General features: G+C 38.5%; 1 protein-coding gene across 1 annotated transcript in view; it reads right to left on the reverse strand.

Annotated features, from left to right (window-relative positions):
* Positions 1–3,185: 3,185 nt before the first annotated feature.
* The window catches only part of LOC117289298 (katanin p80 WD40 repeat-containing subunit B1-like), a 34,358-nt gene continuing 23,011 nt past the window's right edge, over positions 3,186–14,532 (reverse strand). Inside the window, exons 12-16 of the mRNA XM_033770360.1 lie at positions 12,888–13,058; positions 9,071–9,147; positions 7,350–7,424; positions 5,433–5,546; positions 3,186–5,292 (exon numbers count right to left, since the gene is read on the reverse strand). Of these exons, the coding sequence (XP_033626251.1) occupies positions 5,160–5,292; positions 5,433–5,546; positions 7,350–7,424; positions 9,071–9,147; positions 12,888–13,058 (570 nt within the window). The 3' untranslated portion in view covers positions 3,186–5,159. The remainder of the gene's footprint in view (positions 5,293–5,432; positions 5,547–7,349; positions 7,425–9,070; positions 9,148–12,887; positions 13,059–14,532) is intronic.

The following is a 14,532-nucleotide window of genomic DNA, read 5'->3' on the forward strand; positions in this document are numbered from 1 at the left end:
AGAGAGGGAAATTCCTATGTAGACTCAACTCCACACGGGTCATTTAGCAAATTTTATGATATTAGAATGAATTTGCATTGTTTTCTACACCAAGGACTGTTCTGTTGAAGAACGTAGCAACGAGGCTGTACATAACACTGCACAATTCAAACATAAGAGGGTCCTCAAAATACAAGTTAGAATACAAACTAATGAAAATCCTATTGATTCGTATTTAGCCTACCACTGATGTGTCATGCTACGGTATTATCAGTGTGTATCGGGTTAGTCTTGGCCCAAGACTATGGTGCTTGATATTGGATAGTGTACTGCGCGCAGTTTTAAATGGCCAAAGCGCACCCGCCACCGTATGATTTAGTTTACTGGACGGCTTGTAGTCTAGACTATACTGGCAAGCTACAAGTATAGTCTAGATTACAAGGCGTCCAGTAAACTAAATCATACCGTGGCGGGCGCACTTTGGCCATCTACAACTGCGCGCAGTACACTATCCAGTATCAAGCACCATAGTCTTGGGCCAAGACTAGTATCGGGTGGGATTTGAATCCATGACCGAAACACTCTAGAGCAGGTGTCAAAACCACCAGAGCCAGATTAAATAACAGGGGTGAGATTTATTACTAACAAAAAAGTCTGAAACTTGGATACAAATGCAAAGGTACGTTGAAATGATGGCATTTCTACCTTTTGGTACCCCCTTGAGTTATACAGATTCTAAGGAGCTTTTGGCAGCAGTTACCAAAGCCCTAGAGAAGTAGACCAATGAGCAGGATTTCATTATTTGTGAAAAAAAAAAAGATTGTCTGGTTTTCTTCACTAGACCGACATAAAATGTCTTAATTCGGATAAAAGTCTGAAGAATCTCATCCCTGAAATAAGTCAAAGCACAACGATTGAAGCACAGCAAAATATTGCTGAACACAAACTGGTTACCAGCCAAAATTCCAGAAAGATTACATTGTTGCAATGTGAAGTGTTTGGACAGTTGAAAAAAAAAATGTCTGATTAAAACACTCTGGTTGGGCAATGCATCATTAAACATAACAAGCAAGAACACAACCTCACAAGAAATAATACCATCACAGACCAATTTCTATATATCTGAAAAACAAGAGTTTTTAAATGAATGCCATATAATGAAAACCAATGCTGAACCACTTTTAAAAACAAGAATAACCGGGGCTAGACCCAGTACAATGGCACGCTGTACTTAGCAGTCTCTTGAAATTTTGACATCTGTGGTCGTACTTAAAAAACGAATACAGTGCTCCAGTTATACGACTGCATATGTCAAAGATTCGAAGGAAATAAAACAAGTACATTGCCTCAGTTGGTTAATGGGTCTTAACTGGGCCAAAATGTCATGACTCTCCTTATGTTAAGCAGAAAAGTCAGCACTTAGTTGCCTTTGTGTTTATACTAAGCAGATTTTCTGCTATGGTGGGAACTGCGCCACACCATATCATATTATATTTTGTTTTTTTTTAAATTGAGCTTATATGGTTTACAACTAAACTTCTTTGGTAAAATTAATGTTTATAAATGTATACATTTACCAAAAGTGGTAGCTTTTTCAAAAAGCAAAAAAAAATAAGTTATAAATAAAATAAGGTATGCTGTCTTCTTGATTTTTTGAATTTTAGATTAGTTTTATCTCTTAAAGGCATGGACAACTTTGGTAATTGTGAAATACATGTACCAGTTTTCTCACTTGGTGCATCCCAACATAAACGTATGCATCAAACACAAATTTTAGGAAAATGTTGACTCAATTGGTCATGAAAGAAAAACACACTTGTTGCACAAATTTGTGAGCTTTCAGATGCATAATAAAAAGGCTTCAGGTCTGAAGTCTTTTAATATTGGAGTGAAACTACAGTGTATGTTACTTCAGAGAGAGTTGTTTCTCACAATGTTTTATACTATCAACAGCTCTGCAATGCTCGTTACCAAGTTCATTTCGATGCAAAAAATTATTTAGAATAATAACCAATAGTGTTCGGTGTCTTTAAAAGGTTAATTTTCCAGCAGCCTATTTTGGCTCATTCCATCAGACGTTCCGTAATTCTGTTGACCCATTAGTACTCGGAGTTAACGATTAGTGACATTCTGTGTTTACCCATTCGTCTGACAGCCAATTTATCCGACAGCTTGTCATCCAAATAGGCCTACTCTTAAACATGCATTGATTTTTAGGTATCCAGCCACCATTCTTTAGAATTTCATGAATATGTTCTTGTTAGTTTGTTATTCTTGTTGAGGCCGTCAAGGGGAGATCCAATTTCTGTCATCCCCATACATCGTCAAGCAATAGGAGCCACTATTTTTGTGGCAGTTTTTTTTTCCAGGGTAATAATAAAGTTAGGTACACATGTAAATGTATTTGCACCTAATTCTAACTTAGCCTATAGACACAAACTCAGCGAGTCCAGCAGATCACAAGTCCAATTCAATCATCCGACTGCGATGGGAATTACGATCTGTCAATTTGTAAACGTCCCACTAAATGGCCTGTGTTACTGCCGCAAACGCTATTAGCCTCATTCTGAGGTATGTGGACAACACCACATGTATCAGAATGCACTGTTTCGTTTGGGTGAACAAAATGTACTTGTTAAATGACAAATTCACCACAGGTCAAAAAATGCTAGATTTGGACGCAGTTTTACAAAACAGAGAAGTCCACTACGAGAGGGCAGGTTCTCAGCATGTGGCTTGAGTTTCAAGTAAAAGTTGCCCCTTTGGTAGGGGGCAACTTTTTGGGGGCCATCTGACTGGCATCCATCCGCAGAAACAGTTTACCAGCCAAAACACAATGTTCTATTGCTAGCTGGTTCCCTTGATTTAATTTGTCGGTGAACGGCTTAATGAATATGGAGCCAGTTAACTTTTTGAGTAGATGATGATAATATAAAAACATAATTTGTACAGACTCTGGAATGCAACTTGTACAAAGTCATATTTGAAGTGTACCACAGAGGAAACTTGGAAATCAAATAAACTTGGGTTAAAAATACAAAACAATTGTATTTATATAGATAGGATTTGAGGCATTGCATGGTGAGGTATAAATGTATATTTGGTTTGCGGTAACACCATGTGTGTATCTACTTGTCAGGTAACTGAGAAGTCTCCCGAACCTCCGATTATCTACTCTGCGGCAGTAGAATAAAGCAAGACAGTTCTCCAAGAACAAACTCTACCTGGCAAGTAGATACACACATGGTGTTACCGCAAACCAAATATAAAATGTATTTATCTATGTAATTGGATTTTTCCTTTTTAAAACCATGTACAAGTCTTGAAAGTTACTCGTTTGGGAGCGGCACTGTAGACCATTACAAAAGGCACTCGGTTAGTACACAGCTCAAATGGAAGAAAACCTCAAATTTTGAATTCCTTGGATATAAACACGATACCATTTTTATCAAAATTTGATAAAAACAAACGCTGCATACATCTCAAAATTCATCAGCTGCTTTTAAGGTATAGTATGTGAAATGTTTTCATTAGGACCAGTGTTTAGATGTACAAGGGGTCACTTTTATTGTAATAAATAAAAAATAAGAATAAAAAATTAAAAAACACCCTCTTCTCTCCACCCAGGGGTATAAATTGGTACATCCGAGGGTAGTTTGATATTGTGCTGGAAAAAGCCTTTGGAGCACCACGGCAGTTTACTCCCCAGGGAGCTGAGAGTGATTACGGGAACATGTTTGGTACAATGACCCTGGCACTAATTTAAAGCGCATTGGTACGCTTTCTTAAAAATGCGCTATACATGTAAAGACTTGTTATTATCGTTATTTATTTTGTATACATGCAGCCAGAGAAGTAATCAGCATGCAAGGCTTCAAACAAGGGATGAGAATTTCAGAAACTTGACATTTCCTGACAACGTTTTTCAGGACTGGGGGTTACTCATTCAAGACCCAGAAATTCAGCGATGTTACAATTCAGGAGGCATACAGACTATGTGCATCACCGAAGAATTCAAACTGCAAGTTTGGTCGCTCTTTCTTTACCGGCTTTACTTCTTCCAAGAAAATTTTGATTCCCAAGGAGATTTTGACAAAATCATGTAATCAGAAAAATTACAACAAAAACCTAAAACAAGGGAACCTTATTCAAGGCCCTGTTGAATTTAAACAAATAGTAAGAATGTAGAACAAACGTGACCCGTTTGTAAAAACCTGAGAGACAAAGAATACAGTATTGGGTTGTAATTCCTGAAAAAGGTCTGAACACCAGGCTCCCAAGTTGTACGGTACAAAAAAAAGTTGCTTAAAAACCAAATGAAACTTTTCCAGCTTAAGACTGGCGGCGATAGTTTATTGCTTTTGATTAATCCAATATGTATTTGTGCTCAAAGAAACTTCATTATCTATGGCCCTTTTCACACCACCACACTCCCCAGGGTTGCCCCCTGGGAATAACGGCAGACCATTTCACACTATGATCGTTCACCCCCCCCCATCTGCCAAAACAACTAGGCATACCCGAGGGAATATCCACCCCTGCTCTGGAGAAGGTGTAAGTGCTAAAACCCTGGGGTATTCTTGAAACGTGCAACGGAAACACCATGGAGTTAGGGATACAGTGTGAAAGTACGCCGCGGGTAGCTGTGGGGTAAGAAAAATCCTGGGGCCTCCCCAGTGCTGTACTCCACGAGAAAAATGAGACCTCTTCAAAACGAGGCATGTTCGTGACCGACTGAGCCGAAACAATCCAGCCATCCAACAATTGGCTACTTGACACTCCTTTATAGCAAACGCTGAATAGAACTGAAAACAAGCCCTTGAAGTATTATCAGAAATGTTATGACAAGGGGTGTCTGCAAAGTGAAGGGCGCTAGAGCAATATTTTTTTTCTATCAATACTAAGCTCCTCTTTGAAAATGTGGAGCAGTGCTCCCGTTTCGTCGTTGCAGCTCTGAACTATTATCACTCCTGAACACACGTGCATTCTGTTGTTTATGCAGTAACACAAGCCAAACCGGCCCTTACATGTACGTACGTCTAAAAGAACTGTCGTTTGTGCGATCTTGTGACAACATACCTTGGTAAAGAGAATGTAGAACATAAAACATGACCCTTCTTTGAGAAGGTGGGGAAAACTCTGCTATTTTATGACCCGTCGGAGTTTGATTGTTATTTATTTTAGTCGAGCTGGGCCAGTAGGAGCTGAAGCTCACGGAAAGTGCTACCCATTTTGCCTGCTGTGTGCTGTCTGTCCTCAACCACCGTTCTGACAGCCAGTAGGTAGCCGTAACACTTGCTACACTTCTTGTACCTGGAATTCAGGAAGAAGGAAATGGGTTAACAAATCTTTTTTTCAGCCTTTATTTCTGTACTCATTTTTTGTTTTGACAAAATAAAAAAAACTTTCAAGTTTCCTTTCCGAACGATAACAAACAACTATTATTAACCAACCTTTCTTCTCTTGAAATATCTACACCCGATGGCGGCGTCTTCACATTGGACTTGATGAGAGTGGTGAAGCTCTTTAAGATCAACTTGACTGCAGCGCATCCACATTGTACATAGCTATGGTTCAATGGAGAGAAGAAACAAATAAATAAAATTGCACATAGCATCTTATAAAGTCTGCATCATACGTCACTCAGCTATGCTTCTGGCGCTATAACATAATGTACAGTATTTCCTGGAAGGTAACGTGGGACTACGATTGAATTATGAGACCCAATCATTTAAAGGCAGTGGACACTATTGGTAATTACTCAAAATAATTATTAGCATATAAAACCTCACTTGGTTACTAGTAATGGGGAGAGGTTGATGGTATAACACATTGTGAGAAACGGCTCCCTCTGAAGTGCCATAGTTTTCGAGAAAGAAGTAATTTTCCACAAATTTGATTTCAAGACCTCAAGTTTAGAACTTGAGGTCTCGAAATCAACCATCTAAATGCAAGGGTGTTTTCTTCTTTCATTATTATCTCGCGACTTTGATGACCGATTGAGCTCAAATTTTCACAGGTTAGTTATTTTATGCACATGTTGAGATACACCAACTGTGAAGGCTAGTCTTTGACAATTACTAATAGTGTCCACTGCCATTAACTTAGCACCATGTAATGTTTTTACAAGTTGCTTTGGCACAATATGCTGACAATCAAACCAGGAACACCGGTGTGGCGGTTTCAACTTTTCGCCGTGTTCAGTTTTCCGAATGACCAAATACGGTAATATTACGTCATGCGACGCCTGCGCACAGCAAGTGAAAGTAGTCAATTCTTAGTACTGTACTGAGTCCCGGAAAACTGAACACGGCGGAAGACTGAAACCGCCACACTGGGGCGAACCCCTTTAATTACAAATAACAAAAGAATACATCGGGCCTAATAGACATTAATATGAATGCACTTTATATTTAACAAAAGCATACAATGTACAACAGGCCTAATAACATTAACATGAATGCAGCATTACATTCAACAAACATTTCAAGAGTTCGAACAACAAATTGCCAGTGAGTGGCAAGATGGAACAGGTGACCAGCACAGTTGAAGTGGAAATGGATGGGGCTCGGGAAGGGGGAAAAAGAAGGGGAGGAGGTAAACAGAAACCCCTACACCCAAAGTCCCCCCCCCCACAGACAAAAGAAGAAAAAAAAACATGAACAAAACATGAACAAAACCCACATTCTCAATACTAGCAGGTAGAATGCAGGAGTAAGAAACCCATGAGCAAAGCAAGGTCAGATTGACAAAAAAAAATCCCTGCAGCACTTTGTAAGGGCTTTACAAGATCATTAGATGATGTTGCGCAGCCAACTCAAAGCAGAAACACTGGGGGCGAACCCCTTCTCTAAACGTAACGTGTCAATGATGCTTTCAGCGGCGCAGCAAGCTCGACTGAAGTGGATGATTGAACTTACGGCTGGTTAAAGATGCTGTGTCAGATTTTTTGCCGATTTGACCCAAAAAGGTATTTTGATGGGGCTTGAGAAAGTTACAAGGTTTCATTTGAGCCACTGCTCGAAAAAGTCCACCAATTATTAGTAGCAGTGAAATAAAGTGCTCAAAATTACATGACCAATTCTTATAGTCTTATGTGTTTCATAAGACCATAAGGTGCCTGACCATTAAAAGTAAAAGTTAAACTTTTTTTCTTTAGAAATACCATTCACTAAAAACAAATCTACCATTCACCCAAAAAAAGTCAATTTTTTTATGTTTGGGGCAAAAAAATCTGACATAGCATCTTTAACTAACCACCATCTACAATTTCATCTACATGTACACTTGGCAACCGAAGAACTATCAAATGTCAATGAGGCAAATGAGATAATGGCATTTATTAGGCCTACTATGCTGTGTGCACTTACTTTTCATATTTGCTGGTCATCAAGTCCTTTATTTTGGGTAAAAGTACCACACACAAGTCGAGTGACCATAGTGACCTATAGAAACAAATGGAGGGAGGGAAAATAAAATATCAATGAAAATCAAATGAATGAAAAGCGCACAAGTCACAAAACTGCTCGTGGCGCTTATATACAAACAATAACATACATGTACACATGTGTACAATAATCAAAATGGAAATGTAAGCCTAACTAAGCTAAGAAGAAATCCAGAATACAATACATGTCGTCAACAAATATAGAAAAAAGGGAAAAAACATATTAATAATAATTTGGCAGCTTATAAAGTGCAAAATTCTACAAAGGTGCATGTACGCATTGCCCTAATCAAATAATAACAAACACATGTAGGTGTATGTACAGTAATTGTAGGCCTAAATAAGCTAATTAAGAAGAAATCCAGAACACAATACATGTGGTAAAGAAATACAGAATAAAAACAAAAATAGAAACAAACCATTTTACTGAAATAAATTATTGAAAAAACTAGTCCTTTACAATTTTTTTTTTTTTTAAGCTGGGTTCAAGAAAAAGATGATTTTTACTAGTCTGTTTTATTAATCTAAATCTTTTATAAGTTTTTTTTTTTTAAGTTGGGTTAGAGAAAAAGATGATATTACAAGTGCAGGCAATGTGAGAAAGATCGGTCACCCCATGAATGATACTGGATCTGCTCAATAAAAAGGCTAGAATTGTAAGACCGGAAATTGCCAGGAAGATCGTAGGCCTATGGTTTTAGAAGATCATCAATGTGTATGCAGGGGCATTGTTGGTGAATGAACTAACCCTTAAGAGACCATAGCGGCCACAAACAGCTTGTTCGACATGCATGTGGCGTGAAATGGCCTAGTGATTAAGAGCACCGGCTTCAAGCTCTGGTGTTTCATGGGCAGAGTGTGGGTTCAAATCTCGGTCGTGACCCTTGCTACGTAAAATTGGGGAGGTAGTGCTTTCTGCTCTACCAGCCAGGCTTCGGACTGATGATACCCAAGCCTACGAATGTACATCTGTATGGACGACTGTAAAAGGGGTAACCCTGTTTCAGCCCTAGGAGTACATGTAGGTGGCAACGGCCTCCGGAATTTGTTTTATTGTACATTGTAGCCCACACCTTGATGTGGCCTTTAGGCCTTGTGTGTCTGGCGACTTGCATAAAAATAATAAAAATATATAAAAAAATAATAAATGTACTTGCATTCACATACAGAGGTCAAAGTAAAGGTCTTGTCCAGATATGAAATTTCCCAAATGTAGTACATGCATGTTAACACAGTATCCCAATTTCTAAAACACAAAACTTCATTTTCTGGTACACGGTACAAGTTATTTCTGTCGACATTTTCACTGAAGCAAAATTTAATTAAAGATTTGGAAACATGTTAGCGATATCCTGGCGTTTTATGATTAACCATAATAATAGTGACTTCCTATAGCCCGCAAATCTGTCACTCAGTGACACTCAGGGCACTTTAACGCACATACAGTAATTTGTGCAAGGGAAAAAAAAATATACAAATAATATACAAAATGCCAAAATGAATGGTCTCTTAATGGTTAAATTGAAAATTTAAACATTTTGGGAGACTCTCCTGAGAGTTGTTCTTTATATAAAGATATATACCTTTTAACTCAATATCTCTTTTTTTTAGGGTGGGACGAGGGTGTTGGAATTTGATACTTACTTCTTCATTAACATGATGTTTATCAAGTCTACGATGATAGCTTGGTCCCTCATATTAACAGCAGATTCTACCGCAGTCTGTCAACGAAATAAAATGATCAAAACGTTTAATCAATGCAGATCAACAACAAACACTTTTAAACTTTGAATTAACTTAAGTTTAATTGTGCTTGACAATTAAACAAATAATGTTTACAAAAGCACTGAGTATACAGTGCCTTGCACATCAGTGTACAATGCACAAGTTTCTTGTATCTTTTGTTAAATGAAATTTACATTCATTTTTTATATTTTGTTTTATGCAAAGTCCCCAAACAAGGCTTAAATAAAGCCACTCGGGTGTCTCTATATTGAATAGTGTAAAAAAAAAAAAAATCTTGGTACACTTTTAGGGGTGGTGGAGAAGGTTGAAAAAGTGTACAGTCCGTACAAATTGTTGACAAATTGTAAGACCCCTTGAGCAACGGATGCAAATCGCCCTCTAAAAATTCATGAATATTGCGCAAAATAGATCCCAGACCAAACCTTGAAACTGTATCGGAATTCAGACCTACATGTAAATGTAGAGTGACTTTCAAAAGAGAAGTCTAGACTGCTGCAGGCAATTTTTAAACTTACGTCCAAATTGAGCTGACAAGACGGTCCAAAAATAGAAAGCTGCCTGTGGTAATTTTCACTTAAAGGCAGTGGACACTATTGGTATTTACTCAAAATAATTAAATGCATAAAATGTTACTTGGTAACAAGTAATGGGGAGAGGTTGATTGTACAAACAATTGTGAGAAACGGCTCCCTCTGAAGTATTGTTATTTTTTAAAACAAAAAGTAATTTTCCAAGAATTTGATTTCGAGACCTCAGATTTAGAATTTGAGGTCTTGAAATCTTAGCATCTGAAGCACACACAATTCATGTGACAAGAGGGTGTTTTTTCTTTCATTATTATCTCACAACTTCAAAGATCAATTGAGCTCAAATTTTCACAGGTTTGTTATTTTATGCATACAGTATGTTGAGATACACCAAGTGAGAAGCATGTCTTTGACAATTATCAATCGTGTCGAGTCTCTTTAATATCATAGGATGATTTCACATAAAACTGCATGGATGAGGGGCTAGTCATGAAATTAAAGTGGATAAAATTAAAGGCACTGGATACTTTTGGTAATTGTTAAAGACCTGTATTCTCACTTGTTGTGTCTCACTGGTCAGATATATGCCAAAAATGTTGCCTCGTTGCCCTTGAAATGCTCCAGCAGAAAATTATAATTTCCTCACAGGGTGCCCTTAACCAAGGAGAAAAAGCCTTGGGGCCCCTGCCCTTTCAAAAAAACGAAGCATACAGGCCTGTTATCGCATCACTGATTGAGGTAATGGCTCAAATTAGCTACATAATAGACAGTGCTAAAGGGAAGGCACACGTTTGGTAATTACTGAAAACAAATATTAACTTAAAAACTGACTTGGTAACGAGCATTGGAGAGCTGTGTTGATAGTATAAAACATTGTGGAAAACGACTCCCTCTGAAGTAACGTAGTTTTTGAGATAATTTCTCACTAAAATAATAAAAGACTTCTAGCTAGAAGTCTTTTATTCTTACCTGACAATGTCTGAAAGCACACAAATTCGTCCAATTAGGGTGTTTTTTCTGTCATCTTTTTCTCGCAACTTCGATGACCGATTGAGTCCAAATTGTCACAGGCTTGTTATTTTATGATTATGATGGGATAGGGGGCCTACACAAAGTGAGAAGACTGGTCTTTGACAAATACCAAACGTGTACATTCCCTTTAGCAAAACAAGTTTGTACAATGTTGTGTACAATTCAATCCCTAGGCTGTGACAACATGTTTGTCTCTCAAATTACAAGTAAAGCAACAAAGCAAGATTGCGCTCAGCCATGCTTTAAATCTAAATTGGATTTACACAAAGCAATGTTTATTAAGTAGCCAAGAACCACACACATGTATTACGAGCCATTAGTTCCCCACGGTATGGTAAATTGGATAAACTACATGTGACCGCACGTCTGCTAATCCTTGAAATGGATACAGAGTGAAAGTTGAAGGACTGCCTAGTGGCAGAGTCCTAAAGCATCGGGCCAAAAAAAAAAAAAAGGAATCACATCAATTAATCTCATTTAAATATCTCATTAAAATAGAATATAATGATTCAAGTTTGACATTTCATTCACCAAGATCGAGAACAATTGCCTGTTTGCCGTTGAAATTATGCAGCCATGTTCAGGCATGATGATTGATTTATGAGAAAACATATTAAATAGGGGCACTGCGGTCATAGTGTGGAAAGAACAGCCATTATTTCCAGGGCCCAAACTCAGGAAATAGAGTAATGTGAAAAGGCCTTAAAGGCAGTGGACACTATTGGTAATTGACAAAGACCAGTCTTCTCACTTGGTGTATCTCATCATGTGCATAAACAAACAAACCTGTGAAAATTTGAACACTCAATTGGTCGTCGAAGTTGCGAGATAATAATGACAGAAAAAAAAACACCCTTGTCACTTCTCAGGGAGCCATTTCTCACAATGTTTTATACTATCAACCTCTCCCCATTACTGGTTAACAAGTGAAGTTTTATGCTAATAACTATTTTGAGTAATTACCAATAGTGTCAACTATGTCAACTGCCTTTAAGAATCTTGGGAGGTACATACATGGAACCCCTGAATATAATATCAGTCTGATTCAGCGCTACATGTACATGTCCCTCCAGGCGTCTTCGTTCATTGGATTCCGACTTACTTGCTGTGCCCAAAACGCGCACTAACTGGGGGGACAGGTCCTTTGCGCATGCTGGACCATTCCTATGGAATCAGTTGCCATCACACATTAGGGATAGTGGCACCGTGGACACTTTTAAAGACAAATTAAAATTTAATTTGTTTCAAACAGCTTTTCAGTAGTTTCTTTCTTTTGTTTTCCCGATATTCCCTCTTCCCTCTGTTGATTTGTTTCTGTTTTCTTCTTTTCATGCGCTTTGAGCACCTATGTGGGTACATGCACAATATAAATTGTCCTTATTATTATTATTATTATTATTATTATTATTATTATTATTATTATTATTATTATTATTATTATTATTATTAACCTCATGTCAATGGCCTCAGGAATTACCAGTGGCACTCTTTGAAGACACTGGACACTATTGGTAATTACTCAAAATAATGTTTAGCCAAAAACTTCAATGGTAACAAGCAATGGAGAGCTGTTGTGAGAAACGGCTCCCTCTAAAATAACATAGTTTTATGGAAAAGAGGTAATTTTCATACAAATATAAACAGATTTTAGCCCTGAAGCCTTTTATTCATGCATTTGAAAGCACACATTGTGCAACAAGGGTGTTTTATCATTCAACATTCTCTTATAACTTGAATGACCAAATGAGGCAAAATTTTTCACAAGGTGTCCAGTGCAAGGAACTGGACGCGTTTGGTACAGTTGTTAAAGACCAGTAATCCGACATAATGTATACCTGCCAACATTGGTATCCCAGAAATAGGGACAAATCTGGAACGATTTTTTTTTTTTTTGTGCCATATTTTTCGAGAAAGAATTATTTTTCCACGAATTTGATTTTGAGACCTCAGATTTAGAACTTGAGGTCTCAAAATCAACCATCTAAACACACACAACTTCGTGTGACCATCGATTGAGCTCGAATTTTCACAGGTTTGTTATTTATGCATATGTTGAGATACACCAACTGTGAAGGCTACAAATGTAGTCTATGACAATTACCAATAGTATCCAGTGCCTTTAAAAGTAGAACTTGACTGTAACCATGGTAACTTACCCTAACATCTCCAGCTGTCCATATAGCCTTGACTACATCTAGATTCCTGTTCCTACTCGTGAGCACAGCACACATTGAATCGTGCCCGCGCATTAACGATTCCAACGCCTCACCTTCAGTCTGCTGCTGCTCCTTGATCTTCATGTCACCTCCAGCCCCCCTCATGTTTTGCTGTTCCAAATAAAACAGTCATAAAATAATGACAAAATAGGGACACCGCCAATATAGGGCTAGATAGCTCAGTTGGTAGAGCGCCGGCACGTTAATCCGGAGGTCGTTGGTTCGAATACCACTCTAGTCAATTCTTTGTTCAACCCCAAAATCCTTTCAAAATTTACCTAGTCAGTTTCCCTTGTGGTTTATATTGATATCTGAAACAAAAAGTCGCATCCCCTTAAGATCATCCCCTGGCTGCCGCTTCCCAGGTTGTATCGTAATTTGGGTGTGATCCCTGGCTACACGGCAGTTAACGGTTGAATGGCTTCTGACTGGAACCCCGAACAAAGATATTGACAAACTAGGGACACCGCCAATATAGGGCTAGATAGCTCAGTTGGTAGAGCGCCGGCACATTAATCCGCAGGTCGTTGGTTTGAATCCCACTCTAGTCAATTCTTTGTTGAACCCCAAAAATCAGTTCAAACTTTACCCAGCCAGTTTCCCTTGTGGTATATTGATATATAAAATAATGAACTACGAAATAAGAGCTACATGTAGCTGTACCAAACAATTTGTAATCTTCAAGTTTCGCGCTAATCCTCCAATCAGATTTGCAGAATGGAGTGGCGATAAAAACCTATATTGCACGGCTAATATCACTACCATGCGTATTGTGTGTTCTATGTCACGCACCAAGTTTGCTTGAAGATAAATACGTTATCACAAGCGCGCTCGTGAAAATATGGAAAATACAGCATGTCTGAAGCACTTTATTTTTCCGTATTCCACTCGCGCGTTTGTGATAACTTATAATAAACCAAAGGAGCTATGGTGTAAAGGCCTGACTTTTTCGACATCACATGTCGCAAAATGACATGAACTGGTGCAACTAAGTGTAACGTGTGAAACCATTATTGTTATTATTATTAAAGGGACATCCACACATATAAAGAAAACCAAAACAAACATGACAAATCAGGAAAAAAAAAAAGTCAACTCAGGCAAGCTTCTATGTATACGCCTGCAACCGGGGACCTCCTATTGTCGGGTTGTTCTAAAACCCCCTCGACCCCCACGACCATCCGACGTCCGCCCCGTGTTCGAAGAATGTCCCAATTCCGAATTCATAAAATGTCGTTTTACGGCCGAGTAAGAACTAAGTCCTCGATTTAGAATTCACAGTGTGTGATCCGCGATGCAACTTCCTTCCACGACTAGGCTTGACCTCAAGTCTGAGACTGCGATTTATCTGCATCAGCCACACAGAATTGGGAGTATTTACTCTCCGCTTCCGCACGACAAGTGCACACCGATTGGGGACCCAAACACGTCCATGTGGCCATTCGGTCGGTCGGGTCATGGAGGTAGAATTCTACCTCCATGGTCGGGTCTACAACCTTGAGCTCCGCTTAGAGCAACTAGTAGTACCATAGTACACAGGACGGGAGCGATTGGCCGGAAATGCGTCCGCCTGATCATCACGTAA

Source organism: Asterias rubens, chromosome 4 (assembly GCF_902459465.1).
Source record: "Asterias rubens chromosome 4, eAstRub1.3, whole genome shotgun sequence".
Taxonomy (NCBI): Eukaryota; Metazoa; Echinodermata; class Asteroidea; order Forcipulatida; family Asteriidae; genus Asterias; species Asterias rubens.